This window comes from Falco punctatus, assembly GCF_963210335.1.
Source record: "Falco punctatus genome assembly, chromosome: 5".
Lineage (NCBI taxonomy): Eukaryota > Metazoa > Chordata > Aves > Falconiformes > Falconidae > Falco > Falco punctatus.
In genome coordinates, this window is record NC_137584.1 from 13,411,103 (window position 1) to 13,438,492 (window position 27,390).

Sequence of the window (27,390 nt, forward strand, 5' to 3'; positions counted from 1 at the left end):
AAAGACAATTATAACTGAAGCTCCTCAGTAGGCTTGACCTGCAGAGCGCTATCCCCAGTCTTCCTTATATACCTGCCGACTATAGCTACTATTTTATTTTGGATCCTACTCCACCTCCCCTTTCCCCCATCTCCTCTAATATTTCTTGGTTGTGGACACAAAATAACTATATCTTGCCAAGTCATGCAGACTTCATAACAAATATCATATGGAGCTGTATGTGGCTGTATCCAGAGAAAGTTATTTCTAAGACACGCTTAGAAGATGCATTTAAGGTCTAGAAAAGAAAAATAGAGAGGACTGGTCTCGTGCTATTACAGCAGTGGCCTGAAAGGAGGAGAAGAAAAAGGGAAGAGCTAGCTTTGATAATTCCAAGGAAGGCAAGCTGATCCTATGCCTAATAAAGAGCAAAGCTCCTGCTTAAGAGATCAACATAAAGTGTTCAATTATTTATCAAACTTGAGATCACAACCACGAATTTGAGCGTTTCTTTCCTCTGAAAAAGAAGGCTTGCACTTACCAGGCCAACATAGATGACTGCCCTCGTGCTTTTTGCTGTTTCTTCTTGCAAAGACAGGTCTTGACGGGATTAACAAGTAGTAATGAAAAGAGATATTTTCTCTTTTAAGAGGCGGCAATTGCATGAGTAAGCTTTCTTACTAGATGGTTGAAATTTAAGTTACATAGAACATTATAATATATAATATAATATAAAATTTCTAAACAAGCCTTATACATTTGAGTCATTTCAGCCTGCAAACATTAAATTTTTAAGATACAGGCTTCAGAGTGACCAGCTTCACAGTGTGCCTATGCAGTTAGCCACTGGTAGTACTAAGGTGGCCTTACCTTATATATGTACCAGACTAAAGAGTACTGCACATAAAGAAGGCACTGAACTGTAAGCTGTCAATTTCTAGCAGAGAATACATGTTCTTCTTCACTGAACACAGGAATCTCTCCATTCAGGTCCACTTACTGCTTAATTCTGCCCTGTTCATTGCAGAACAACTGGCTCAGCTGGCAGCCAGTCTTAGGAGGCCAGAATTTGGTGCTCCAGGTCTTCCTGGCCGACCGGGGCCACCAGGTGCTCCAGGCCCTGCTGGTGAAAATGGCTTCCCAGGACAGCTTGGACCCCGTGGCTTGCCTGGCCTTAAAGGCCCCCCCGGTGAGATTGGTCGTAAAGGTCCTAAAGGTAAGAAATTCTGTAACTACTTTTCAGTTGTTGACTGCCCCAGTTTTTTGTGGTGTGTGACCCCTGCCCACTTCCCCCCTCCTTTGGATTACAGGTTGTGGATATACATTGTACATAGTGAAATCCAAAAAGACCTGGAATTAGGAACCTATGCTGTTTCCTTTAACTGTTGCCTTGGTTGTCCCAGTGATTAAAGGGCACGTTGGCCTGGCCTCAGCAAGACTTGTTTATAAATCTTTTTTGTCATCAAATCACTTACACAATATGAGAAAGGACAGGCATCTACCTTCAACTAGAAGCAAGCAGCTGAGTCAGATTCCTAGTATTAATTCTTCCTCTCATGGACTTTCAAGGTTTCTGTTTTTCATATGATGAAAAGTTCCAGCAGTGATTCTCTTTCCTCCACTCCATCTGGTTGTGGACCTCACTTCTGCAAGACAAGCAGTCCCAAAAGGCCATGTAAACAGTCAGATTCATTCACTAATCTCTAGCCTACTTTTCTAAAGTCTATCCACAAGTGACTGAAAAGAATTTGCCTCTTATTTAACTATAATACTTGAGCCCGTTAACATCACTAGACCATGTACCACAATCTGTTGATTCTTTGGAAGGACAAATCCATAATAAAATTGACTTACCTTATACTTTACAAAAAATCTTTGATCTAAAATAATCTCTTTTGTTCCTGAGAGGCTTTATACTCCTCCAAAGGATTATACAGTAGAATTTTCTGCAGTGTCTTATGACCACTATGTATGTATTAGTTTCTATTCAGCAGTGATTTCAATTTGTTTTCTTGAAGGAAGGCTTTATTTTAAAATTGTATTTCTGCACAAAGCTGGTCTGTCGCTGGATTAGAGTGTTTACTTTTGTCTCAAGGTTTATTTGAAAGTAAAATTGGGGAAACCATTGAGAGAAGAAATAGAATACAAAGCAAACCTTAACAGCATTGTTGCTAGAGCTCTGTCACTGTTTTCACTTAATGTAATGTCATCTGTATTCACAGAAGCAACAAAAAATGGAGATACAAAGGTGATCAGATACTCTGAATTTGATTCAGCACACAGCAGACTGCGCTGTGTTAATATTAAAAAAATTAATAAAAAAATATACAGAGCATAAGAAAACCCCAACAAACAAGATGCTTTGTTTCCTATCATAATTGTCATCAAGTTCCAAGTTATCTTACAGTAAACCTTGAAATACAATTACAGATACAAGAGAAGTGGTAAATGCTTTCATGTGCAAGAGCGATTATGATGGTACATGGCAGGCAACCTGAAAACAATCTCAAGTGCTTCACTCTGAGTTACCTGGTAGTTACCAGAGTTCCACAGAGGTCACAGAGATGAACTTACTTTCTCCATCCATTTGGGAGCTGTCTGATATCAGAGCAAGAGGAAAAGGATACCTAGGACAAATGATAAGAGGGGAAAAGGAGGAGGATGTTGAGAATGGTTTAGAAGGTCACAATAAAGAGAGAGAAACACAACAATGTGTTACCATGAGAGAAAGCAGAAGTTACAAAGGTACAGTGATTTAACAGCATCAACAACAGCAGAGTCAAAAAGGGGTGGCTCAAGGAAGATTACAGTGACTTTAATGAACAATCTGGGATAGTGAAGGAGGGCAGAAACAGAAATAAGTTGAAGTTTGGAGTAACCAGCAGTAAGCACTATTCCAAAATGTTCAGTAGATGGCAATATTGGAAGTATATATGGGTAACCTGACATCAGTGCCTCCAGTAGCTGTATTTAAAAGACAGGCTGAATCTCCAAGTCAACTAGGCAGTCTGAAGCATAGAGATAAGACTCCTCCTCTAGTACCCTGTGTGCATCTATCTTTTATTAAAATTTGGACTTTTGTACTGACTCTTGTGCTCCTTTACATAGCTTCCTTGTTTCCTGCTGTGCCATTTCCAGGCAAGCCACAAACCTACCAGTCTATTCTAAGCTTCCTCACTGCAGTACAAGAGAGTATGGAAGTATAAAGTAAAGTTAACTCAAATATTATTAGGCATATACTTCTGACTTTTGACTTTCAGGAAAAAAAACCCAAACGATCAAGAGTTTACATATGGCATTCACAAGTGGTAAATATATGTACTCTTATGGAATATGTACAGTGAACAGAATCTGAACTTTACAACCAAAACAACAAAAAAAGCTTCCTCTTAGTAAGATATTTCTTGGTTGGAGCAACATACGAATTTTAATTAAAGCTGGATGCCCACCGAAGAAAAGTGTCCATAATACCAATATGTAAGAACAAAATTCTTCCTTTTACTTTTATGAATATGGGTGTCAACAGAATACTGTGATCTGTGCAAGCCTGCTTCTCTTTTGTTCTCTGCACTAGTTGTCTCAAGGACCAGCACTTGAGAAGTTTTACTTCTTAGCCAAGTTCACATGGTCTTGCAAAAGCCCTTGGTCAGTAACCTGTCTGTATTCCAAAAAAGCCTGTATAGTTCTGTGAGTTTGGTTTATTTCTGTTATATAGGCTATGACATATTTCATGTGGTTTATTTCTGTTATATAGGCTATGACATATTTCATGTGGCACTTACTGTCCAGCTCCAGGTGGGGTTTTTTGGTTGTTTTGGGTTTTTTACCCTCCAGCATGTTTACTTCTGAATATAACTCAAATGTAGGGAAAAAACCAAACAAATCCCAAACATCTTACAAGGACATGTGTCAGGACATCATTCAAAGATGCTAAGAATATATACAGCCACCTGAATTCTCTGCTTATTAACCATTCAACTCTGAGAGGGAACTTACTGAAACATACTCCAAGCAGCCTGTAACTAATGTTTTGTGAATTTGCTATAGGTGAACCAGGAGAAAGAGGAGAAAGAGGATTCCCAGGCAGAGGACTGAAGGGTTACCCTGGACCAAGAGGTCTTCCAGGTAAATATGAGAGGGTGAGGATAAAGAAGAAATGTAGTAAAAATTTATTCAGAACTGATACCTCAGGTAGCCTTGAAAAGATAAAAGGTGTTCATTAAGCAATAAAATTTCAAATAACAGTACTTCATAATTTTTACTTCATATATAATGACACAGTCACAAATCATGATTAAAAGCTCTTTTACTACAGAGCTACCACCCTATTTATCTCAGTGTGGAAAGATTAGGAAAAAATTATAGAAAGAATTAAAAAAGAAAAGAAAAGAGGTAATCACACAAACACATATATAAATAAATGGCTTCTTTTTATATAAATATATATATTTATACATATAAATCATAGAATTCTAGAATCATTTAGGTTGGCAAAGACCTTTGAGATCATCAAGTCCAACTGTTAACCTAGGACTGCCAAGTCCACCACTAAACCATGTCACCAAGCACCATGTCTATGTATTTTTTTAAATACCTTCAGGGATGATGATTCCACCAACTTCCTGGGCAGCCTGTTCCAATGCTTTACGACCCCTTCTGTGAAGAAATTTTTCCTAATATCCAATCTAAACCTCCCCTGGCACAAGTTGTGGCTGTTTCCTCTTATCCTGTTGCTAGTTATGTGGGAGAAGAGACCTACACCCCCCCCCCCCCCCCCCCCCCGAGTCTCCTTTTCCCCAGGCTACACAACCACACTTCCCACAAACTGCTCCTCATAAGACTTGTCTCATAAGACACGCTCCAGCACCTCAGTGTCCCTCCTGTAGTGAGCAGCCCAAAACTGAATATAGGATTCGAGGTGCAGCTTCTTCAGTGCTGAGTATAGGGGGATGATTGCTTCCCTAGTCCTGCTGGCCTCACCGTTTCAGATACAAGCCAGGATGCTGTTGGCCTTGGCCACCTGGGCACACTGCTGGCTCACGCTCAGCCGGCCATCAGCCAGCACCCCCAGGTCCTTTTCCGCCAGGCAGCTTTCCAGCCACTCTGCCCCAAGCCCGTAGCGTTGCGTGGGGTTGCTGTGACCCCAGCACAGGACCCGGCCCTGAGCCTCGCTGAACCTCATACAGCTGGCCTTGGCCCATTGACCCAGCCTGTCCAGATCTCCCTGCAGGGATCATTCTCCCCTGCAACTTGGTGGTGTCTGCAGACTTACTGGGGGTGCACTTGATCTCCTCATCCACATCATTGATAAAGATACTGGACAGAGCTGGGCCCCACACTGAGCCCTGTGGAACACCACTTGTCACCGGGCCATCTGGATGTAACCCCATTCACCACCACTCTGTGGGCTCAGCCAGCCAGCTTCTTCCCCAGCAATGAGCACACCCATCCAAGCCATGAGCTGCCAGTTTCTCCAGGAGAATGCTGTGGGAGACAATAAAAAGTAAAAAGGCTTTACTAAGGCCCAGGTAGACAACATCCACAGCCTTAACTTATCTATTAGGCGGGTTACCTTGTCATAGAAGCAGATCAGGTGAGTCAAGCAGGACCTGCTTTTCATAAACCCATGCTTGCTGCACCTGAACCACCAGTTCTGCTGCATGTGCTGTGTGATGATGCTCGGCATGACCTGTTCCATAACCTTTCCTGGCACGAAGGTCAGGCTGACAGGCCTGTAGTTCCCTGGATCTTCGTTCTTGTTCCAGCGCTCCTTGTAGATGGGTGAAATATTTGCCAACTTCCAGGCAATGGGGACCTCCCCGGTTAGCCAGGGCTGCTGATAAATGATGGAGAGTGGCTTGGTAAGCACTTCCCCCAGCTCCATCAGTACCCTTGGGAGTTTATATATATTTAAAAATAAACAAAAAAAAGGCTTCAAAATGCCTTAATAATTTAGGACGTTCAAAATACAATTCTTCTTTATTTTCATGGTAGTTAATTGTAGTGTTATGTCATAGGGGTCCAGGACAGATTCTGATAAATGCAGCAAAACTGGCCTCTAGTGGCCAGTGAATGAAAATAAACATGTTCTTTCCATCGATATCTCATACATGCATGTTTCTCTGTGTGTGTGTATAAATATATATATATATATACAGAAACTATTAAACCACCAAAATTTGTTCTCTTTGTAAGAAAGAAAAAAAATCAGTTTAGTATATACTGATACCTAGGATGTCTGTGAAACTCAAGAGTTGTCGTCTTTGGAAATTTATCAATGCAAGGGGCTTACTAAAGTCACTATATTTCATCTCTTTGTTGAAGATTTAGAAGTAAAAAGAACCTTTAGTGCTCAGGAGTTCCACTTCATACATCTATTTCCTCAACACATCTGAATGGAGAATAAAAATAAATTATTGATATGTCTCTTTCCAGAGCGCTAACATAACTCTGAAGTAGTAAGTAGCATCTACACCTTCATATGCATCACCAACAGGGTTGTCTGCAGTACTGCAACCAGTTATACTGCATAGCTTTTTATAGCAGCAGATCTGCACCAGTACAGCTGGACAGGACTGGGATTGAAATTTCATTGCTGTACATGTGTAAACACAGCCTGGTTGTCTAGGAGAGAAAAACTGCCCCTCTAAGTAGGCACGTTTCTGGGGAATCCACTGAGAGCAGTAAAAAGCCACCTTCACACAGCTTTTAAGAACAGGATGTTCAGTAAAGCTACGTGTATACTAAGCAAGTCACATGCTGCCAATTTTTAGATCTGCATCCACTTTTTCAGGTGAACCAGGCAAAGCCAGTTACGGCAGGGAAGGCCGCGATGGTGAACGAGGTCCCCCTGGGATGGCTGGTCAGCCTGGGGTTCCTGGCCCTCCTGGGCCTCCTGGCCCTCCTGGGTACTGCGAGCCCTCATCTTGCAGAGTGCAGGCTGGACAGAGAGCTGGGAAGAACATGAAAGGGCCGTGAATGGGCACCCCAAGTACCACGAAGTGTCAGCATCAATTTACTTCCTGCACAGACAGCTGAGGAAAAAGAAATACAAACAAGGAGAAACTTTTCAACCAAGGTTTTGGTAAAGCGTTTTTAACACAGTGTTGTACATGCTTTCTAAAGATGTACTTAGCAACACAAGCTGGAACAATGGTGCTTACAGAAATACACAGGTGATGCCTTCTGGCTCTTTCTCCTTTTTGAGGAAGGGGGCGGGGGGTGGGGGGTGGGGGAAGGCACTTGTCTATTTTTATGTTTACTTTTTTTAATAAAGAGTCTCTGTGATTTCTCCTCCTCCCCTGCTTAATTCCTATGTATGATGTACAGTGAAATAACGTGTCTTCAGCCATCAAATAAAAAAGGAAGAGTTTATTTACGTCAGTTGTAGCTATTCTTTTACACTTGTAAAGTAAATTCCAGGGCACTCCTGAGCAAATCACACTTCATACACAGTCTTTTCATTGTATGTACGTCCTGTACAGGATATGCTATGCCTCCTTCAGCTCTTCAGTTGCAGAACCACAGCTGGGAGGCTGTTCTTATGAAAACCTGCCACCCCTGATGCCTTTTATGCTGTAAATCCCTGTACAGGTATGACCCCCGGGTTCTAATGAATAAGCCATGTGGAATAACCTCTTCACCTTCCACTCCAATTTGTGTTGCATTCATACTTTCGTACAAAGCCTATTCCAGCTTGCCTCCTTCTATGTGAAATTAAAATAAAAGGCTAGTAGCCACTGTCAAGGGAATTTTAAGTCCCAGAAATACAGAAGTTTTATAGTAGAGATTACAGATCTTGAAGTAATGTCTGTGGTTATACAAAACCCAATAAATGTTTTAACTCCCTATATGCTTTTTTATGTATGGTTACATTCAATACCAGTAAAACAGAACAGCTAGAAGACAGCCATTAGACATCCCAAGTTGTCTTTTATAGATAAAAGTCAATTTTTAGAGGAAAATGTGCAATGTGGATATTTTGTTTCTCTCTGTATAAATTAAACTATTTGTGGTTTTGACTTTACCTTCTCTGAAGTGTATTCTCTAAGACAACAATGAAACCATCCTGTGATGTTTCCTTTCATTTTGCTATTAGTCATCCAAGTTTTCAAACACAAACTTTGGCACGCCTGCTTTAAGCATTGAGTTTTTCCCTAGCCCTCAGTTGTCTGCTTATGTTCAAAACAGTTGACTTGCATGCCATGTGAGAATATAAAAGAAATAACAGGATTAGTTGAGCTATGCATTTTACATGTAATGTATAAGACAACACTAAAGGGAAAGGTACTGGTATAATACATGCTTTAAAAGGAATTATCGAAAGAAGTAATAGATAAGCCTTCCTGAAACTAAACCTGATGCTCTACCTGCACCCAAAGAGCTACTTCTCTAGCACCTCCTGTGCTGACAGAAAATGCCTAAATAGAGATCACTTAGGAGAAAAATGTCTGATAAAGCTGCCTGCTAAAAGAAAGTATATTTGCACATTTATTAGAAACTTTTGAGAATGAGTTAAATGGATTAATCTTGGTAATCTTTTTATATCCCTTGCACAGTCCAGTATTTTAAATGATAAAATACAAAAGGTGGAATCTTTACAAATTAAGTTTTATCTTACAGGTGCCTACTGCTCTCTTGATTGGTTCCACAGAAGCAGCACTGGGTGAGATATCAGGGGAAAGATGGAGGAATAAATCAGGCATAAAGAAATGTGCCATCCTGCCCAGAGATGCTGGGCACAGCTCGAGACAGAATGGTTTTTCTGCACCTCCAGTTTGGCTGAACTCTTGTAACCGACATCCCCTACGTTAATATTACAAGAAGCCATCAGAATAGATGAGTGCAAAGGATTTCACTCAAACCCAGACAACTGCATACAAGGTGATTAGCTTGTTCACATTATATATATATATATATATAAAGCTGATCTCTGAAGTTTTAGAATTAGGTCAGTTAGTTTACTGACAGCAAATAAAAAGTTAGTGGTAATGACAAAGTGTAGTTTCACCAGCAAACTTTTATTTTGACTATAAAGTGTGTAAAAGTGTTAAAAAGAAAAAAACCCTGATAACAGAATGAAAATATTATTTTCCATAGGTAATGCATAAACGTAATGAATCAAAAGAAGCAACCCCCCCCCCGACGTTCAAATACAAATGTGAAGTGCTTTAACAAATACAGTCTGAAAAATGCATAAAGTTTCACAATGGAAAGGAACTCACGTAGGAGAGAAAACATTCATATGTAAAAACCAAATAAGAATTATTACAATCAAACAAATTCAACACTGAGGGTCAATTCAATGCCGAATCTATATAAGTGGATAGTTTAAATTGTGACAGATCTTCTGCCATCAAGCTGACTTGAGACTTTTAATTTAAAATACAGAACTGAAGAAGAAATCCTCAGGCTCATTGTAAGTCATTATGGGACATATTGGTTAATCTAAGTATTTACCAATTCCAAATCTTGTGCAAGAGTGGAAAAAATTTTATCTGAAGAAGTGCAGACCATACACCAACAAATATTAAGAATGACATTTTTAGTAACAACACATTCAAGTGAAGATTTGGAAAATAAAGACAGGATTATGAATTTAAAAGGAAGGTGTATCAACTATGGTGATACAGAAAAAAATAGTGCTAGTTTAAATAAATATATTTAGAAGGCACAAAGCAAAGAGACTGAGAGGCTTCACAACCCACGGGCAGCGTGCCGCCCATTCTGACCAGATGCTCCTGGAATCCCAGTGAAGTCCCAAGTAAATCTTGTTCTCATCTCTTTCTGGTTCAACATCATAAAATGCTATAAGATTTTTTTTTAATAAAAGACTATTTATTGAAAAGATTTTTGAATAAAAATCACTTTTACCCATCAGGATCTCTGTCACCACTCCTAGTTCTGGAGTCCTAATTGCACCATGATAAATACATGTTTTAGCTCCTCAGTTACTTAGGCATAGGCAGGACCAAGAGAAAAATGTTTTAATAACTGTCCTCAAAACGACAACCAGTTCATAGAATCATTTAGGTTGGAAAAGACTTAAGATCATTGAGTCCAACTGTTAACCTAGCACTGCCAACTCCACCACTGAACCATGTCCCTAAGCACCACATCTACACGTCTTTTAAATACCTCCAGGGAAGGTGACTCAACTGGGCATGGGAAGCTATCAGGGACGGCTTTCCCTGGGCAGCCTCTTCCAGTGGTTGACAGCCCTTTCAGTCAAGAGATTTTTCCTAATATCCAACCTAAAAATCCCCGACGCAACTTGAGGCCATTTCCTCTTGCCCTATTGCTTGCTACCTGGGAGAAGAGACTGACACCCACCTGCCTACAGCCTCCTGTCAGGTAGCTGTGGAGAGCAATGAAGACCCCTTTGAATCTCCTCCAGGCTAAACGACCCCAGTTCCTTCAGCCGCTCCTCATAACATTTGTGCTCCAGACTTCACCAGCTCATTGATAAAGATACTGAACAGAGCTGCCCCCCACACTGAGCCCTGGGGAACACCACTTGTGACCAGCCGCCATCTGGATGTAACTCCACCACCACTCTGGGCTTGGCCAGCCAGCCAGCTTCTTACCCAGCAAAGAGCACACCCATCCAAGCCTTGAGCACCAGTTTCTCCAGGAGGATGCTGTGGGAGATGGTGTCAAAGGCTTTACTAAGGTCCAGGTAGACAACACCAACAGCCTTTCCCATCCTCTAGGTGGGTCACCTTGTCATAGAAGGAGATCAGGTGAGTCAGGCAGGACCTGCCTCTCACAAACCCCTGCTGGCTGGGGCTGGTCACCTGGCTGTCTTGGATGTGCCATGTGACAACATTCCAGGTGATCTGCTCCATAACCTGCCCTGGCACCAAGGTCAGGCTGACAGACCTGTAGTTCCCTGGATCTTCCTTCTGGTCCTTCTTGTAGACGGGTGGCACATTTGCCAACTTCCAGTCAACTGGGACCTCCCCAGGTAGCCAGGACTGCTGATAAATGATGGAGAGCGGCTTGGTGAGCACCTCCCCCAGCACCCTCAGTACACTGAGCGACACAATCCGATCTGATATTTTAAAATGGTGACTGCAGTGCTTTCCCTACTAGGCTAGTAATAAGTATTAGTAACACTGCTGCTGAATACTGCAGTAAGAAAAATACGTATGTTCTACATCTATGCATTACATCTCTATAGAGAGTTTATATATAAGCTTTTCATCACAGCCATCACTGGGTTCAAGCAATCTAGTATGAACTGCTGCCAAAAAACCCTCTTGTGAATGTTTCACAAAGGCCAAAGTGTCTTTATAGCCAAAGGAGCTCTACAGCACAATTTGGAAGTCCTAAATGAGGCAAGAAAGCAAGGCTAGGGAGGGTTACGCTAGATTTTACCCAGAGCCAAACACAAATCTACACCTAATTTCTTCTTCCTTCAAAAAGGGAAAGTGTCAAGACATGGTACTTTCAAGGTTACCTGAAAGACCGAGTGAACAAGAAACCTCAGTTTCTGAGACAGCAGTGTTGGTTCCTCCTAGCAGAGCATGACAGTTGCGCTTCATGTACAAATGCTTCATGTACACGTCGCATTTTTGCAAATGTTTTTGAATTGCTCAGATCATTGGGTGAAGTGTGTTTGCTTGACTTGCTCATCACTGTATTACTATTTGGCCGCGTAGCCTCTGCTTCCTTTATACTTAAAATACAGTCACTGCATCTCTTCTGCTCATGGGCCAGAGGTAAAGCAGAAAGGTCTCAGTTTTGCAGGCCATGTTCCTCCCATCTGATTTGTTACAGCTTCAGTTTTATTCCTCTTCCCTCAAACCATTGTTTTACTATTCTGTTTTGCCTGTGGCACATGCATTCAAAGGGACTAGTAAAAACTGTGGCAGCTTTAGACAATACATGAAGCAAGCTTGCTGAAGCCACTATGAAATTTGAAGAAAGATGATCAAGTGATCACCTAACAACCTTTAAAATGCCATTGACATGAGAGTTCTCTTTTTTTTTTCTCCTGGGAGAGTTAGGCAGCAAGAGAACAATGAAAATACCTAGTTACCCGAAGTGAAATAGTTCAGTAAATTAGTTTCTTGAATAAAAGTGATTAGCTCATATTCAGGTGGGAAAGTTACCTGCATCTGATTCAGAGAATACAATAACTTCCATAAATTTTATATATATATATATATATATATATATATATATATAAAGGACAAGGTTTTTGACTTCTTTTCTCCCCTCCAGACTGTAGAGCCCTAAGTTTCACCAGCCTGCAGGAAGCACAACCCTGACGCTGGTGTGGTCAACGCCTTCCCCCGAATTCAGCCGCCCCAGGATGGCAGCCCGGTGCCAAACACTCCCCAGGGCTCGCTGCCAGGGCTTTGTGCCTCTCCTCTCTCTCATTTGCAATTGCATCCTCCCTCTCATGATTTGACATGGAAGGAAAGGTTGTCATCTCTGACAGCACCACAAACAGAAAGAATGTGAAACATTTCCCTCTGGAATCCTATTTCATAAACACAAAAAGCAATTTTCTATCCACTTAATACATTTCCATTGAACCGAACCTTAAATGTTGCAAACCAAAAATATATTGAAGAAGCCGTACTGTGATTCATTCAGTGACAGCTATGTATCATTCAGAAACAAAAGAAAACAATAAAATAAGGTATGTCATTGAAAATCCTTCAAATATACTGACTGGAGACAGAATATATTTACATTGAAACTGCAGTAAATAATTAAAAGCATTTGTGTTTATAGAACAGCAGACTCGGAGATAAAACTGCTAAAAGACATGTAGACTACATGCTTTTCAGCTATGAACTTATTTTGGTCTAGAATCTGTAACATTTGTTAGCAATTAACATTTCTTTAAGGTTTCATGAAGCTTGAGTTTTCCACTTAAACACCCACCAAGGCAAGGTCACGGTTAAAATTGTTCTCTGTGGCCTACACCCACTTAAGTGCATGGAGATGGATTTAAGCACCCATCCAGTACAGTCTAGTTGTAGTGGGCATTACAGATTTCACAGAAAAATTGTGTGTCTTGGCACATCCAAAATCTAACAAAACACGATATAAAAAAAACGCAAATCAAAAATTTTTTGATTCCTGAGATACTTCTCATGTTCTAACATGTCACATTAGAGCAGTGGTTCTACTGCATCGGCAAAATGTAAGCTTAGGGGCTGGCTTTACTTAGTATATTTGGAGAAAACAAGTTTATAAAACACTAGTTTAGTCCATGGGGTTTTTACAAGACTTTCATGTAAACATTACAGAAAAAGAAGAAAAAAAATTGAGTGTACGCTGACAAGAAAAATAGTGTTTTACCCTTGTGAAAAACAAGCAGCGCCAAAATATTTTGTGTGATTATCCATTAATTTAAAAAATATGCTTATTTAACAAAGCTGTGCATATCTAACATTTGTCATAAGCCACAATCATAAAGCACGAAGGATGGATGATACAGTCAATCCCGTTTTCATATCATAGCGCTCTTCTAGCACTGAAACCAAATCCAGTTTAAGACAGAACTATTGGTTCTTAAAACATTACTAGGCTGCACTGCTACTCGGTCATACAAAGTATGCTGTTGTGATTTTTATTAACCATAGCAGACTCCCTGCTCCCCGAGAGACAAACATCACTACAATGGACATAAACGATGCCTAAAAGCGGGATGTCCCACTACTGCATGTTCTTCTGTAATGTGTATATAAAAATCACAAACAAAATCTAATCAATATCACCTGAAAATAATTACCCAGGAAAAGCAGTATTTCTGCAAATACTACCATGCGAAACTAAATGGATTTCAGTAAAAACAAAACCAAACCAAAACCATCGGGCTCAACAACAAAATCAGAGACACTGCTGTGAGTCTACACAGCACCGGGTCATTTCTTACAAATTTAAGCCTGGGCTTTAACCTTTGTACTGAAAAGATGTTTTGAACCCCACCGTGTGGACAAAAGGAGGTACGCTGCAGCATCAGAAACGTTTCCCTCTTACAAGTTTATTACTTTAGACAAACTGAGTAGTTCTGTACGTAACTATTTGAAGAAAATCCCAACACATCCTTAATAGCTGATAAAGCAATCTCGCCATTAAATATAATAGTCTGATCCTGAACTAGAACAAAGTTTAGAGAGCTTTTAAGAAACATTTAAAACACTTTGTCGAAGATATTTCAGTTCCAAGCCCTGTTGTATGTAAACATTCCCAAATCAGAAAAAGACCTTATGCAACTGGAAAAAAGAAACCTCCTTGTTTAATTCCTTGCAATGTTTACTGCACCACAGACTGTTCAAAACAGATACAAAACTGATAAAGCAAATTGCAAAACAGACTAGCACCCCTGTGCCCTCCTCCTCCCAACAACTAAGACAACATCAGTCTGAAACCATAAAGAAATTTCAGGAGGCAAATAGGAAAACCATGCAGAAGCATGTTTCCAGCTACATTTTGCTTTCAATTGTAAAAATATAGAGTAGGAGAAAACCAGTGTGAAGTAAATGGTAAATGTAAGCTGAGATTAATGCTGTTCCATCCCAGTGAAGAACACGGCATCTTTAAAAAGGTATCGAGATAGCCCATATGAAAAAAAATACCTGTTTTCTCATGTGAGAAAATTAAAGCGGGCTTTTAGCAAAATAAAAAATAATGCAACAAGATAATTACCAAAGTTACCTGCAAATCAATTGAAAGTGTTCAAACACATTTTAAAAAGACCTTTAGATTTGAGCCTATAAAAAGAAAAAGGCATCTGTAGGAAACATAGCTGAAAAAATAAAACTTCTTCAAATATAAAAAGTGTTCTGCTTTCTAACAAGTTCAAGTAAATTAACATACAGCAACGGCATCTGGCAAGTAACAGACACTCGGTTCCAGCTAGCTAAAAGCCCCAAAATATACACATACCACTGACGCGGCGCAACAGCCCATGCACAGCCTTCCAGGACGGGGCCGCGTCGAAACTTCTGTCACGTGGATACTCCTTTACAAGACAGCACCCTTTTTGATATTATCACAGAAAACGAAGTTTAAAATTAACTTATGAAGTAAAAAAAAAAAAAAAAGAAAAAAAAAGTTTATAGATTTTTACATATATTGGAATTACTAGAGAAGTAAAAAGAAATCGATGAAAAAATGTTCATGCAAGATACCTGACCAGCAGTTCATTTGACTGAATGGAAAAGAGTACGGGGCCTGCTCCCCTGCCGGCGTACAGACACCGATGTACACGCTGGTGCAGGGCCCCTGCCTTGCCTTGCCAGGCTGGCAGACCGTGGCCCAGCCAGCGGCAGGTGCCCCAGGACAGACAAGTCGCTTTCGAGCCGCCTCACCCGTTCCCAGCGTTGGCCCAGCCGTGGCACCGCACACCTGAGGGCCAGATCCGAAGGTGATCACTGTCACACAGCACATCGCGACGTGCCGCAAGGGCACAGGAGATCTGGAGCGAGAGCGGCGTGCTTTGAGCTAAGCACGGGCAGGACCACTTGCTCCAAAGGCACGTTTGCCCCAGCGGGATGGGTGCCCACCACCCGCAGAATGTGCTGGCCTAGGGAAGGGGCAGTCATTGCCTCCCCAGGGACAGCGAAGGGTGAGCAGAAAATGAGGCATGAGGACTGCGCTTCACCTGTGGGCTTGGAGCTCTCCGTCCCCATCCTCACGAGGGATGGACAAAGCACCCTGACCCCGCCAAGGGGCCCCAGCCGCAGTGCGCGTTACAGCTTGCACATTCCCTTCAGGAGATGGCTTCACGGTACAACACGTTTTCTGCTGTCCTCCTTCCTGCTGCCCTCTCCTGTCCCTGTTTACTCTCAACCTCAGACCCCTGTGTTTAATATCTTTTTTTAACATTTAAACATCTTTCGTGTGGCAAGCGCCGCCATCCCTCCGAACACCTGATCACCATGTGAGGTGGGTGTGCTTTCCCTTTCCACAGCGTGCCTGGAGGCTTGCCCGCCCTCCCCGCTGCCTGGGCTAGCTCTGTCACCTCTTGCACCCATCATCTTGCTCCTCAGGTCCAGGCGCGAGTGCTAGCAACTCTATTCAGAACAAATGCCAATGTGTTTCTTCTCTTTTTTTAAGACTCCCCCCAGTCATTTTTTTAAGCAAAGCCCAGAATTCAGCAGATTCATGTCCCTCAACAGCTTCTCTGGAACCCCAGCGTTCCAGTCTGGGTACGCTCCCCTGGCGGCTCCGTACTGCTCGGGCACGAAGTCACCAAAACCACTTCCCTGCCTGACGAGAGGACGACTGGCTTCCAAACGACAGGGCAAGAGCCCTCGGCAGCGCTTTTGTAATACAGGTTCATTTTGAGGTTGTGGGTTACAGCTGTCCATGTTCTTTCGATAGCACCTTCGCTTCCTATTGCGCTGTAGCAAATTCTGTAGAACTAATCTAGAATCAACTGCTTCCCAATAACCAGGAGTGAAACTTTGGCCAGCCCTCCTCCCTCCTTTTCAGAATCAGCCTGTGTGTGATCGATTTTCTCCATCTTGTCTTTTGCTCAACCCTTTGAGCTCTACAGGATTTACAGTTTGTTTGTTCTTCACTGACAGTGTCTGGTTCTGTGAGATTTACCGAATATCTGCAAACCGCACGCATGCAGTCGTGCTCTCTGTAGTGCATCTTTCCAAGGAAGACTGCATTTTTTTCTGAATTTCTCTTGAACTCAAGTCATTTTTTTGCAACCAGTTATTAGGACCTGTGAGTTCAGCTTTCTACTGTTTCCATGTTCTTCTCAAGCTTATTTTGGCACATGATTATTGCAGCAGGAAGAGGAAAACTGTGCCATCAGTAAGATTAGAGGCTTGTGAAGTTCCTTCTTTGACTGTCTCACTGTGTGCCCACAACCCTCTGCTTTAAAGCAAGGGGTCATCTTTGCTCTAAGCAGACGTAATGGCAGAGTAGCTTGGTTACAGGCAACGATACCACATTTACTAAGTCCATGTAATGGTTAGAGCCAGCCACGTAACAGTTAGAGCCAGTTCTCAGCTGGGAACATCAACACCACCTCCTAGCAGTTTAATATCTGGAGTATATGTAACCATGACTAAACGAACATACAAACCCTTAGTAGGGACAACGTCCAGTCAGCAGAGATGCTTCTCAGGGCTGCTGGTGATTTTTCCAGTCAGTCTGAAGCTAAATGTTGGATGAGATTAGAGAGCTCATAAATGCTTCTTCGTTTCCTTCTTTGACATGTAGGAAGTGACTGAAATGGTGGGTAGCGTTCGTGATGCGTGACACAGACCCGGCTCAGGTGGTGTGCTGGAGCCTCCTCCAGGGACGTGAACGTTTAGTCTAAACAGAGTTCCCAGTGCTCCAGCTCACATCCTGCATTCGCCATGAACAGGTATGCTTAAAAACTTCAGAAACACATTTCATTTTTTCCATTTAAACTTCACCACCAGCAAGAAAAATAAAGCCAGCTTACATACCGAGGCATAGAAACTGTCTTAAGTTATAATAAAATATTTTGTTTGAAGAAAGAAGCTTATGAAAATTATTTGGGCCTATTTTCTCCTCTAAGCAAAATAAATATGAGAAACTTAACACATGGAATGCACTCTGGAAAATATATGTCATCATTTCATAATTACGACACTGCAAATAACAGAGAAAGGCTCAGTTCCATGCCTTATAAATTATCTATATACCATGCAGTGTCGAGGGAAAGAAAAATGCACCAAGTATTTCAAAGGTTAAATTAACTTGTTGAGAGGAGTGAAAAGTGACTGTGAACCCAAGTGTCTGGGGCAGAGGGTTTTATTTCCTGCTGGCGTGTGACCGAGTCTGTGAGACGTGGTAATAGCAATCTGCTGGGTTGCACCTCCCGTTGGGTCCGGGTGGCCCCTGCGGTCCGGGGGAGCCTGGTGTTCCTGGGGGGCCCGGCAGGCCAGCAGCTGGTAAAACAAAGTCAGAATTAGCAGAGCCCTCGCCAGAGCGTGTGCAGTGCCCCGCGTTTCATCGCTGACAGTCAGCTGCGCACCAGCTCATCTGTGAGAAGGCAGGTGGGTCTGACCTCATGCTACAACCAAGCCCAGGAGGAAAGGCACGGGTGTAAAACCGGCGTGCAAACCAGGAGAAAGACCTGTTAGTTCATAAATGACAACAGCAGAAATAAAACCGAAGAATTGTACCTGCAGGGCCGGGTGGTCCAGGGTTACCAGGCAGTCCAATTCCAGGCTCGCCTCTCTCCCCTTTCTGTCCTCTGTAACCTACACAGAATAAAGACATAAAAATAAGAGTGCCCTCTTATTATAAACAGTGATCTTCGGTGCATCTTGTGGACTGCAAATTATCAAGACAAATGTAATTAGGAAAACACATGCTCAATTCTTTTTCTGAGACTGGTATTTTTTACTGAGACAGCTCTTAAGTTTATAAGTTTATTCTGGAAAATACGAGCATTCCTAGCAGTAACCATTGCATCCTCTGCCAGAGGACTCTCACTGTGTTCATACACTAGTTGGACCTTTACCTGAGATTTTAAGTTACCTTCCTGAAGTTCCTCTAGAAAAGAACCAAATGTGTGTTCTGCACCAGCGTTACCTGTTCAACGAAGTGATGTGCCGCACCAACTGAAAGGCCATCTGGCTTCTGACCAGCCCTCCTCTAACAGCCCACAAACTGCGCAAGGCTTTGCCCTCTCCGCTCTACGTATGTTTTTATGTCTGCACTTTTGAGACTATAAACCAGTAGTTGTATGCCCAGATATTCCCCTGTACGTGAGAGAAGACCCACTCCCCCTCCAGCACCACGTGGAATGAGGCATCTTTAGAGACTACGCAGATTTTGGGTTCTAGCATGCACCACCTAACTTCGACCCAAGTGGCTGTATATTGTTAATGAGCTGGGATTACTAATTATACTTTGAATGTTTGAGTCTGTTTTCTTGACAGGCCATAGCTTTGTATTTATCTAAATAGCTTCCATCTTCTCAGGTGCTGCATCTCATGTCCAACCCCTATGTCTTTTTCCTTAAACTGTTTGTAAAAATTTTCATTAGTTGGAAACACTCTGGCTGCTGTAGAGCTTTAGGGCAGAGGACTCGTGCCTACCCATATAATATTTTGCTTAATATTTCAAGTTAAGAATCCATCTACAAATGTACCTTCTCTGCTTAGACCATGTCATTTATGTAAGACAGGGGCTGGAGACATTTTCAAACGAACAAGTATGACACTTGTCACAATCCCTTACTTTAAAAGGGATTATAAGGAAACCCTCTCACCTCCCCAACACCTCAGATGTTGGCACGTAAGGTGATGTATCTTGAAGATTAATTTGACAGCTTCTGGTCACATTTGGAATTAAATTTGCTCTGCTTCAGGGACCAGTATATTGCCAGTGTTGCATATGCCATCCAACAAACTACCTCTTGTGACGAGCTGTAACTTAATTTGAATTAAAAAAGAAGAGTCACAGCTGACCAGTCAGTATAGTGGTATCAACCCACTTGATGTCTCATGAAGATTAATGGGCACTGGCAGATGGACGGCAAAGGTTGCCCTGTCAGTGTACTGCGGTCTATGGCAACACTAGTACTTCACAGGACCATCCAGAAGGAAACTATTCTAAGTGCTGTGGGTACCGATTCAGGGTTGTTATGACAGACACAATGCAGTGGGAACGGTACACAGAGTATCCAAGCTTTCCATTAAACACAAGCTCATTACACACTTCCGCAGAAAGTCTATTATCTGTTGCAATCATTCTAGGTTTCAAAACAGAGCGTCAATTACCTCGCTCTTCTCTCAGCATCCTGACAAGGAAATTACAGTGAGGCAAAACCATTAGAAAATGCATGCAGAGTGACATGCATAACAAAAGGAAATCAACTGTTTAAAAGCTCACAGAGAAACAAACTTAATATTAATCATGCATTCTGGTCACTGAGTTGTGTTAAGCAGAATTGTACAAGGTATATATGCACACAAGCTATAAAGACTCAGAAAAGGGAATATGCAGGTGCTTGCATTCAATTGTGATTCTTGTTTTTGCTCTTTAATGACCATAGTAGTATGCATAACTACATCAAGTTGTTTTGCTCTGAAAATCTTGTGTAACACATAGTAGTTGCTACTGTTTGAGAAGCTCAATCATACAACCACAGAATCTATTACATTTCCTGTTTATTATATATATTCTCTATGTTTCTTAATTTACAATAGATTGTTACAGTACATTTCTCACTACAAACCCAGTTAATTGTAATTTTACGAAGCAGTGCTGCCACTAATAATTTGCTTTGCATTTCTTTTGCTATGGGGAAAAGAGAGAAATCACATTTACGATACATCACATTTATAATCTCCATGTTAACGATTCCTGTAGGTATCTAAGATATCATAAATGAAAAAGGACCGAGATAGACTGAAAGGTTCTGTAAACATTGCTGGAATTCAAGACAATAAGGAAAAAAAAATAATCCCACAATAGGATGAAGAGCAGCCTGCCAATGCAAATACAGGATCCAGGCTAGTGTAAACCATTATTGGCTGTATTTGAATACATATGTTTGTACACGGTGGCAGGTGAGTTCTGTTGACACTGAAGTTTAAAACAAAAATCCCCAGATATCTTTTCTAAAAATGAGACTTTATTTAACAGGGTGTAAGCATATTAGTAAACAGGCCTATATGTAAACAATCCAAACAATTTAATGTGTAATTCTGGCAGGAAAACATCTGATTTTTAATGAGGTATATTTTGCTCAGCAGAAGGGCCATGATTACACTTCTAGAGAATATCATCACCTTCTCTCTGAGCTTAAAGTGACAAACTTATACAAAGTTAAAGGAAAATATTACCATATACAGAAATTGGATTTTGATTTCTTGTTTTTAACATAAAGGCACATATAAGATCCTGTCTTTTTTTACTGGTAGGCTTACAATTCCAGTAAGAAATTCCTGGATGTTTAATTCGAAAGGCAACTGCTTTAGCAAAGCCTTTCACTCAGATTCCAGAAGTTTTGTTGTGATTTCTGCAACCCAGAAGTTGTGGTATGTAAACATGTACCCAACATGGGTAGTACAGTAAGCACCTGGTAGCTGTATGTACAAGTGTGTGTTCAATCAGATCAGCTTTCTTCTATTCATAGATGAGTGGTGACAGCTCCAATACAGCTCTTGGTTTGGTGCCCTCCACAAACACCATGGTCAGGAGCATCGCTACCGCAACATCCTCAGCTCTGCTTGGAAATGATACAACTTGGAGGTAAAACGTTCTCTCATTTGAACTGCTCCAAGAGGTATTCCACCTATACCACGGTGACCCTCTTCCATCCACATGGATAATGCAGTACCCGAAACTAGCATGTCAACTATCTAGAGAAATCTGAGGTTCTTTAGTACAAACATGACACAAACACATTACCATGACAGGGAACAATGAGACCAAAGTATCCACTGTACTTTACTGTGCAAATACTCTGTGTTATTAAAAACAAACAACTGCAAAAGAACAGGAAGGTGCTCAAAGCAAAACCTCTCATCTGGCCTCCAGTGCATATTCTGAATTCCTTCTGTGTGCTACAGCCCTCTCAGCTGAGAGGTAGTAAGTAGCTGTGTTTCACATCAAAATAAAACAGGTTAACCTCATCCTCCACAGCAAAGAACGTTTTATGGGAGGTAATGCTTGAAACCGGCCTAGCTATTTCAGAAGAGTGGGTGTGTCTGGACAACATCCCCTATAATGGGTTCCTGATGTCAGCCAAGGTTTTTACATGCTCCCACCATATGAATTAATAATTATAATACGAGACACACATTTTACAACAGAGATTAGAAATAAGATAAGGAACTTTCACTATTCATCACATGGTATTTTTCTTTCCTGAGCTACCACGAGTTATGAGGACCTATAAAAAACTTGTTTCCTTAATTTGATAGAAACAGTGAAGTTTAACTATGATGAAATCTTCTTTTCTCTATTGAGAAAAAAAAAAAGTCATATTAACATAAAGGATCTCTGGATTGCAGGATTATTCTAAGGTGCATTTGGTCTAATGGACCGAAATTCACTATTATAGTTTTAAAAACCCAGTTAAGTCAGTGGAGTTAATTGATCTAGATCCTCTAAAGTATGACAAGCTGACTCGCTGTTTACAAATGGATTATTTGTATTGTACATTGCTATAGCTTGTCTATAAAGTCTTGAAATAAACCTCCTGTTTCTCTATGAGACGTTAGCATCCTTTAAAACACATACAGAGTGAACAAGTTTCTCTGCTCCCCCTTAAGCAGACGCTGTACATTTCACGGGTAACACTGCCTCACAGTATCAGCTTGCTGATGCATATGCCATCGGTTAATTTTTTTTAATGAAAAAAAGCCCACACATATAAAAATCTTCCAATCACTATTTTATAAGGTCTATTTAAATACCGATTGCATATTTTGTATTTCATACTTCAAGTTGCAATTCTTTGTGGGTTTTTTGTTTGCATTACATATTTTTCTTGAGACCATAATATAAAATCAAAATGATTTGTACTTGAACCATTGAGAAGTACCTGAGGTGCACTATGAACAACCTTGCTGAAGGCCAGCAGGTAACAACTCATTACAAATGGATGAGTCTATGCCCAAGAGCCTAGCAATTCCTTAAATACACTTTCTGAAGACCATGCCTACATTTCCAAAAGTTAGTATCTTTGTTTTCTGCTTCTGGAACTAATCCCTAACTATTTTTGCTGTGCAGAAGGAGGCTTTTGTGGAATCCAGCCAGGTCATATGAGATCAGTTCCCAGGACAACTGGTACCACACTCCAGGCATACGGAGGGACCCCTGTGAAGCTGCAAGTTAAGCACCTCCTCAGACACAGTGACACCTGCCCTTCCTGCTGGCTAGCTCTAGCAGGCTCCCTGCTCAGTGTGCAGCATCTCAGACAGGCTCTGGAGGTGTTCACAGAGGTCCCATTCATCACTCTCCAAACACGTCTACTACTTTTCACTGGCTGTATGGGACAAGCGATTATTTTACTCTGCCAGTCCAGATGTGTGTTACTGCATACAGCAAAACCCTGGAGCTGGCAATGTGGGCTACAGCCAAGTGAGAAATACAATAAGGAACATCTGTCATTCAACATCAAATGCATATTATGACTTGGGCATACGTGCACACAGCATGCTACTTGGATGGTCTCAGCCACGTGTGCATGTAACGTGCCTCTGCAAGAAGTCTTCCGTGCTACATCCTTTAAGGCAGAAAATAAGCTGGCATATGGAAGCATCCGATTTGCTCAGAGATTTGAATTTCTTTTTGCTGTTGGCACAAAACAACACGCACAGGCACAACTGGGAAAGGCACAAAGAGTATTTGTAAGTGTGCTTCTCTCACGGGACTACCTCTTACTCAGACTGTGCAAAGGAGGCAAGACAAATTTTTGATTTTCTTTCTTTAGGAGTATAATTTCATATACCTTTTGATGTATCAGAGAAGTAAATGCCTCTCACTTAGCTTACCTTTTACTAATCAAAAAAGAGTATTGAGCATATCAGTAAAATAAACGGAAATCCTGCGTACACGGGGCACTACTTTTACTTAAGCATAAGGCATGAAAAAGCAGCTTTATTTTTTTTCAAGCATAGCTATCATCTTTACTATTGATGCTCACTAGCTGGAAATGAAGCCTAGCACAACGTTCCGCTTGCCAGAAGCATCTGAAACTATCCACCACAATACATCATCATTGAACAATCTGGCACTGACGTTGAAGTTGACTGTTTACAGTGATCTGAATATTTAGGTAATGATGAAGTCAGTGTCGTAAGATTCTAAGCCTTTTATTGTTTTCCTTGATCCTTTATTCTTGTTCTTCTCATCCTGAGCTCATCACATTTTTCAAGCTTCTGTCAGGGGTTTGCGCTTATCAATATTAGTAAGTCTTTATTCTTCTCATAGCTTTAGGATCCACACATCTTCAGCTTTGCTCTCATGTTCTTCATTCCAGTCTGACTTGCTCTGACTCCAGAGCAGACCAAACTAACAAAAGATAATAAAGAACTACCTACAGATAAACTGCAAATTATGTATTACCCACCCACAAAATATTATTCATTGATAAATTCTTTTTCCCTTTTATTCTGTTCTCTTCCTTTTAATCTCTGGGAGGCTGACTGTACAGTAGAGCACAGCTACAATGAGCCTGGATCCCTTGACGCTAATTTTGCAGTGAAAGGCAGTTGAGTAAAACGAGAGTCCTATACTGTCCAAACATACTGCAATGCACAAATTACTGTTTGGGGTCCAGTGGAAAGCCGATTACACAAACTGGTTTGTGAAAACAGATTGCTTCATAGTAAGAGGAATTCACGTGGTCATATTTCAGTTTTCACTGCTTCTTAAAGAATATTTGCCTTCAGATTTTCCTCCCCTGTGTTGTCTCAGGATCAGAGCTGAGAGCACTCAGACTTGGAGATAGAATTTTGTTTCTAAAATAAGATGGGTCTCTCAACATGGAACAGGACCTAAATAGTTACATTAGAGTGCTGGCACAGTTTTTCTTCCTCATTAACGTATTTTGGAGAAAAAAAAAATAACTGCTACAGTAGTCTAGATATCTGTCAGCTTTAGGTATCTGTCAGTAATTAACTTTATCACTTATTAGAAGAAAATGCACTCATTAGGAGTTTTTAATTGGTAAAATCCACACCTTTACTATGGGTTAATATTTAGATCTAGTCTGGAAAAAAACATAAGTACAGTTTTAAAAGTTAATCATTAGGAAGCTAGATAGGAAATCCTGGCTTATTTAATGATCATTAGCAAGTGTGTGAAGATTTCAAGATACAATTCATGGGAACATTTTTTGGAATTCCTACCTTGAATTCCACGTTCTCCTGGGGGCCCTGGCAAACCATCCTTTCCTGGTGGCCCTGGTAACCCGTCTTTTCCTGGGGGCCCTGGTTTTCCATGAGCTTGGGAGGCAAGCATTGCAGCAGGCAGCTTCAGCTGGGATGCAAACTGAGCCATCCTTTCTTCATTAACAACATTTACAAAGGACAGAAGAAAAAGCGGGTAAGAAATCTGCTATCAAAATACAGGAAAATAAACAAATCCCAAAGCCCTAGCTGAAGTAGGTTTCTGGAAGTAAGGTGTTTAATTCTTCTAAACGTCAAGGTATTAAATATTCCTACAAGTACTGAGGTGCTCAGTTCCAACTCAGTATTTACCTTTTGAAATAATCTGAACGAGTTTGTACTGAAGTTTCTGTTACTATTCTCTTTTACAAATACTTCAAATGACTCCTGACTCCTGTTCATGGAAGTACTTAAAATACATGAACATAGAATAATTAGTACTTAACACTCCTATGAAGTGCTACCTTATATGTTTGTAACTCATATTAATTCATTTTAATGAGTTATAAGTCATTATATGAGTTTGTAACTCATATTAAGTTGCAAAGTAGAGCTTAAATACCGTGAACAGTTCTTGGAATACTGAAACCCTGAAAACAGTTGTGAGAAAACCTGTAAGTGGGCAGTAAAAATTACTAATTGCAGAGATTTCAGCATGAATCGTTCATGCTGGTGGAATAAAGTACACTTGTTAACATTTCAGTGTTCCTTAGAGGTAGACAAAATAGGTGATAACCTTGAGTCAGTCTCATTTATACCGGATTAAAAAACTTAATGAAGCATTCCACATTTTAGCAGGTATTTACTGTGGCGGAGTTTTAAGATTTAAGAAAAGATTCAGAGTAAAGAGGAGCGGGCATCAAACAAAAAATAAGCAAGGTGATAGAAAATAGGCACAGCAAAACAAAGCCAAAAATAGATCTGTGGGAACACTAGTGACATGTAGAAAATGGAATAGCTATAAAGACAAAGCCTAATATACCATGTAGGCAGGACACCTTTAATACTTTCTTTTTATGAACAGACTAAATACTTGTTACCATTCCATTTGAATGGGAAAAGGAGGTAACTTGAGCCAACAAACTGCTCTTGAAATACATAGCAGATTGAATTCCCGAGGGGTAGCAGTCTGGGGAAGGGTGAAAATACACAGAATGATAGCCGTATAAAATGAAAATGTGCCTGACCAGTTTAAAAAAAATCCCAAGCTTTATGTGATTTCTTTTATCCCTAAAAGACAAGAGGTTTTGTATCCACAAATATTAATGACAAAAGAGCTAAGCATATTGCAGACATAAAAAATGCACTTTGCAAAGGAAGAGAAGCTACTGTTAAGAGGTGTTTGAGCAGAAGCTTGTTTCAGACACCGACCTGAGTCACAGCTTTTCAACCCTGACTAAGAAAACGTTGGGGAAGAAAAATATTTCCTTTTCAGAGTAAGGACACACCTAAGAAAGCTCACATAATACAAAGGCCTCGGCTGAATCTGGCACTTGCCTAAAACTGCCAGAAGATGGTGGTCTGAAAGGGAGCTCTGGCGCTCAGCAGGGATGTTTGCTTAAAATGCACAGCAGTTTAGACCTGCACGACAGAGTTGTCAAGTCTTTCTCTCATTTAGATAGTCATCCACTAAATGGCCAAATTAATTAGATCTCTGTTGTCTCTCCTTAATACTTTTTTAATGTTTTAATGATACATTGTAGATACATATGTATCTGCAATAATTTGACACATGTATTTACAATGTTACATACATATGTTTGCTATTACGATTTGGTGCAAGCTACCTTTTAATGCTAATATTTTACATAAGGAAATACCCATTAACTGATGCTATAATTTGTAATTGTTTGAACATAAGTATAACAACAATTAACTATAACTGTTAAATAACAGTTAAACATAGCTACAGCAACAAGGCAGCTGCTAAGTCCAATATGTTAGACGACATGTAAAGAAATATATATAAAGGCTGTAGGAGTGTAAAACATTTAGCACAGAATTTAAGATTTACATTTATTTGTAATACCTCATTTTCTTACCTTCAAAAACCTTAAGAACCTCTTGTCTGATATATTTTTTTATTTCTTCAAGTGGAACTGTATCAGCCTGATGAGGAAAAAGAAAGGTGACATATATATCAGAACAAAATACAGAGGGCACTTTATGATGCTACAAAAATAAAAATATTGCTGAAATTAGCATGAAAAATGTAAAGCTTTCACCAAAAATTAAATATTTTAATATATTTGTGTTATTTCCTTAACTGAAAAGACCACTTTGCAAATATGTTACAATATTATAAAGGCCACTAACACCATGAAGTGGAAGAGGTACGCCCAACCGTCAAGAGGATCAGCATGCTATAGAAATCAATTTGCTTAAGGCTGTAAGGATGTCCAGTGATACCATTAGCCTTTACTCGCCCTCTGCATAGCATTTGCCAACTTCTCATCCCTTCTAACTGCTTCGAAGCACAGCTGACTAACGAGAACTGCATCACAGGACCAGTAACTGGAAAAGTTTTTTAGAGCTTTACCCC

General features: G+C 40.6%; 2 protein-coding genes across 7 annotated transcripts in view; one reads left to right on the forward strand and one right to left on the reverse strand.

The window, feature by feature from the left end:
* The window catches only part of COL9A1 (collagen type IX alpha 1 chain), a 96,476-nt gene extending 87,636 nt beyond the window's left edge, over positions 1–8,840 (forward strand). For both annotated transcript variants that reach the window (XM_080388842.1, XM_080388841.1), the window contains 3 exons: positions 1,007–1,195; positions 4,027–4,104; positions 6,773–8,840. In XM_080388842.1, the coding sequence (XP_080244968.1) occupies positions 1,007–1,195; positions 4,027–4,104; positions 6,773–6,957 (452 nt within the window). In that variant the 3' untranslated portion in view covers positions 6,958–8,840. The remainder of the gene's footprint in view (positions 1–1,006; positions 1,196–4,026; positions 4,105–6,772) is intronic.
* Positions 8,841–8,978: 138 nt separating this feature from the next.
* Positions 8,979–27,390, reverse strand: part of COL19A1 (collagen type XIX alpha 1 chain) — a 209,414-nt gene continuing 191,002 nt past the window's right edge. For 4 of the 5 annotated variants that reach the window (XM_080388821.1, XM_080388820.1, XM_080388823.1 and 1 more), the window contains 4 exons: positions 26,891–26,957; positions 24,810–24,965; positions 18,120–18,197; positions 8,979–17,882 (listed from right to left, as the gene is read on the reverse strand). In XM_080388821.1, the coding sequence (XP_080244947.1) occupies positions 17,746–17,882; positions 18,120–18,197; positions 24,810–24,965; positions 26,891–26,957 (438 nt within the window). In that variant the 3' untranslated portion in view covers positions 8,979–17,745. Of the gene's footprint in view, positions 17,883–18,119; positions 18,198–23,541; positions 23,971–24,809; positions 24,966–26,890; positions 26,958–27,390 lie in introns of those variants that run through there. The other variant, XM_080388824.1, reaches the window with a different exon arrangement.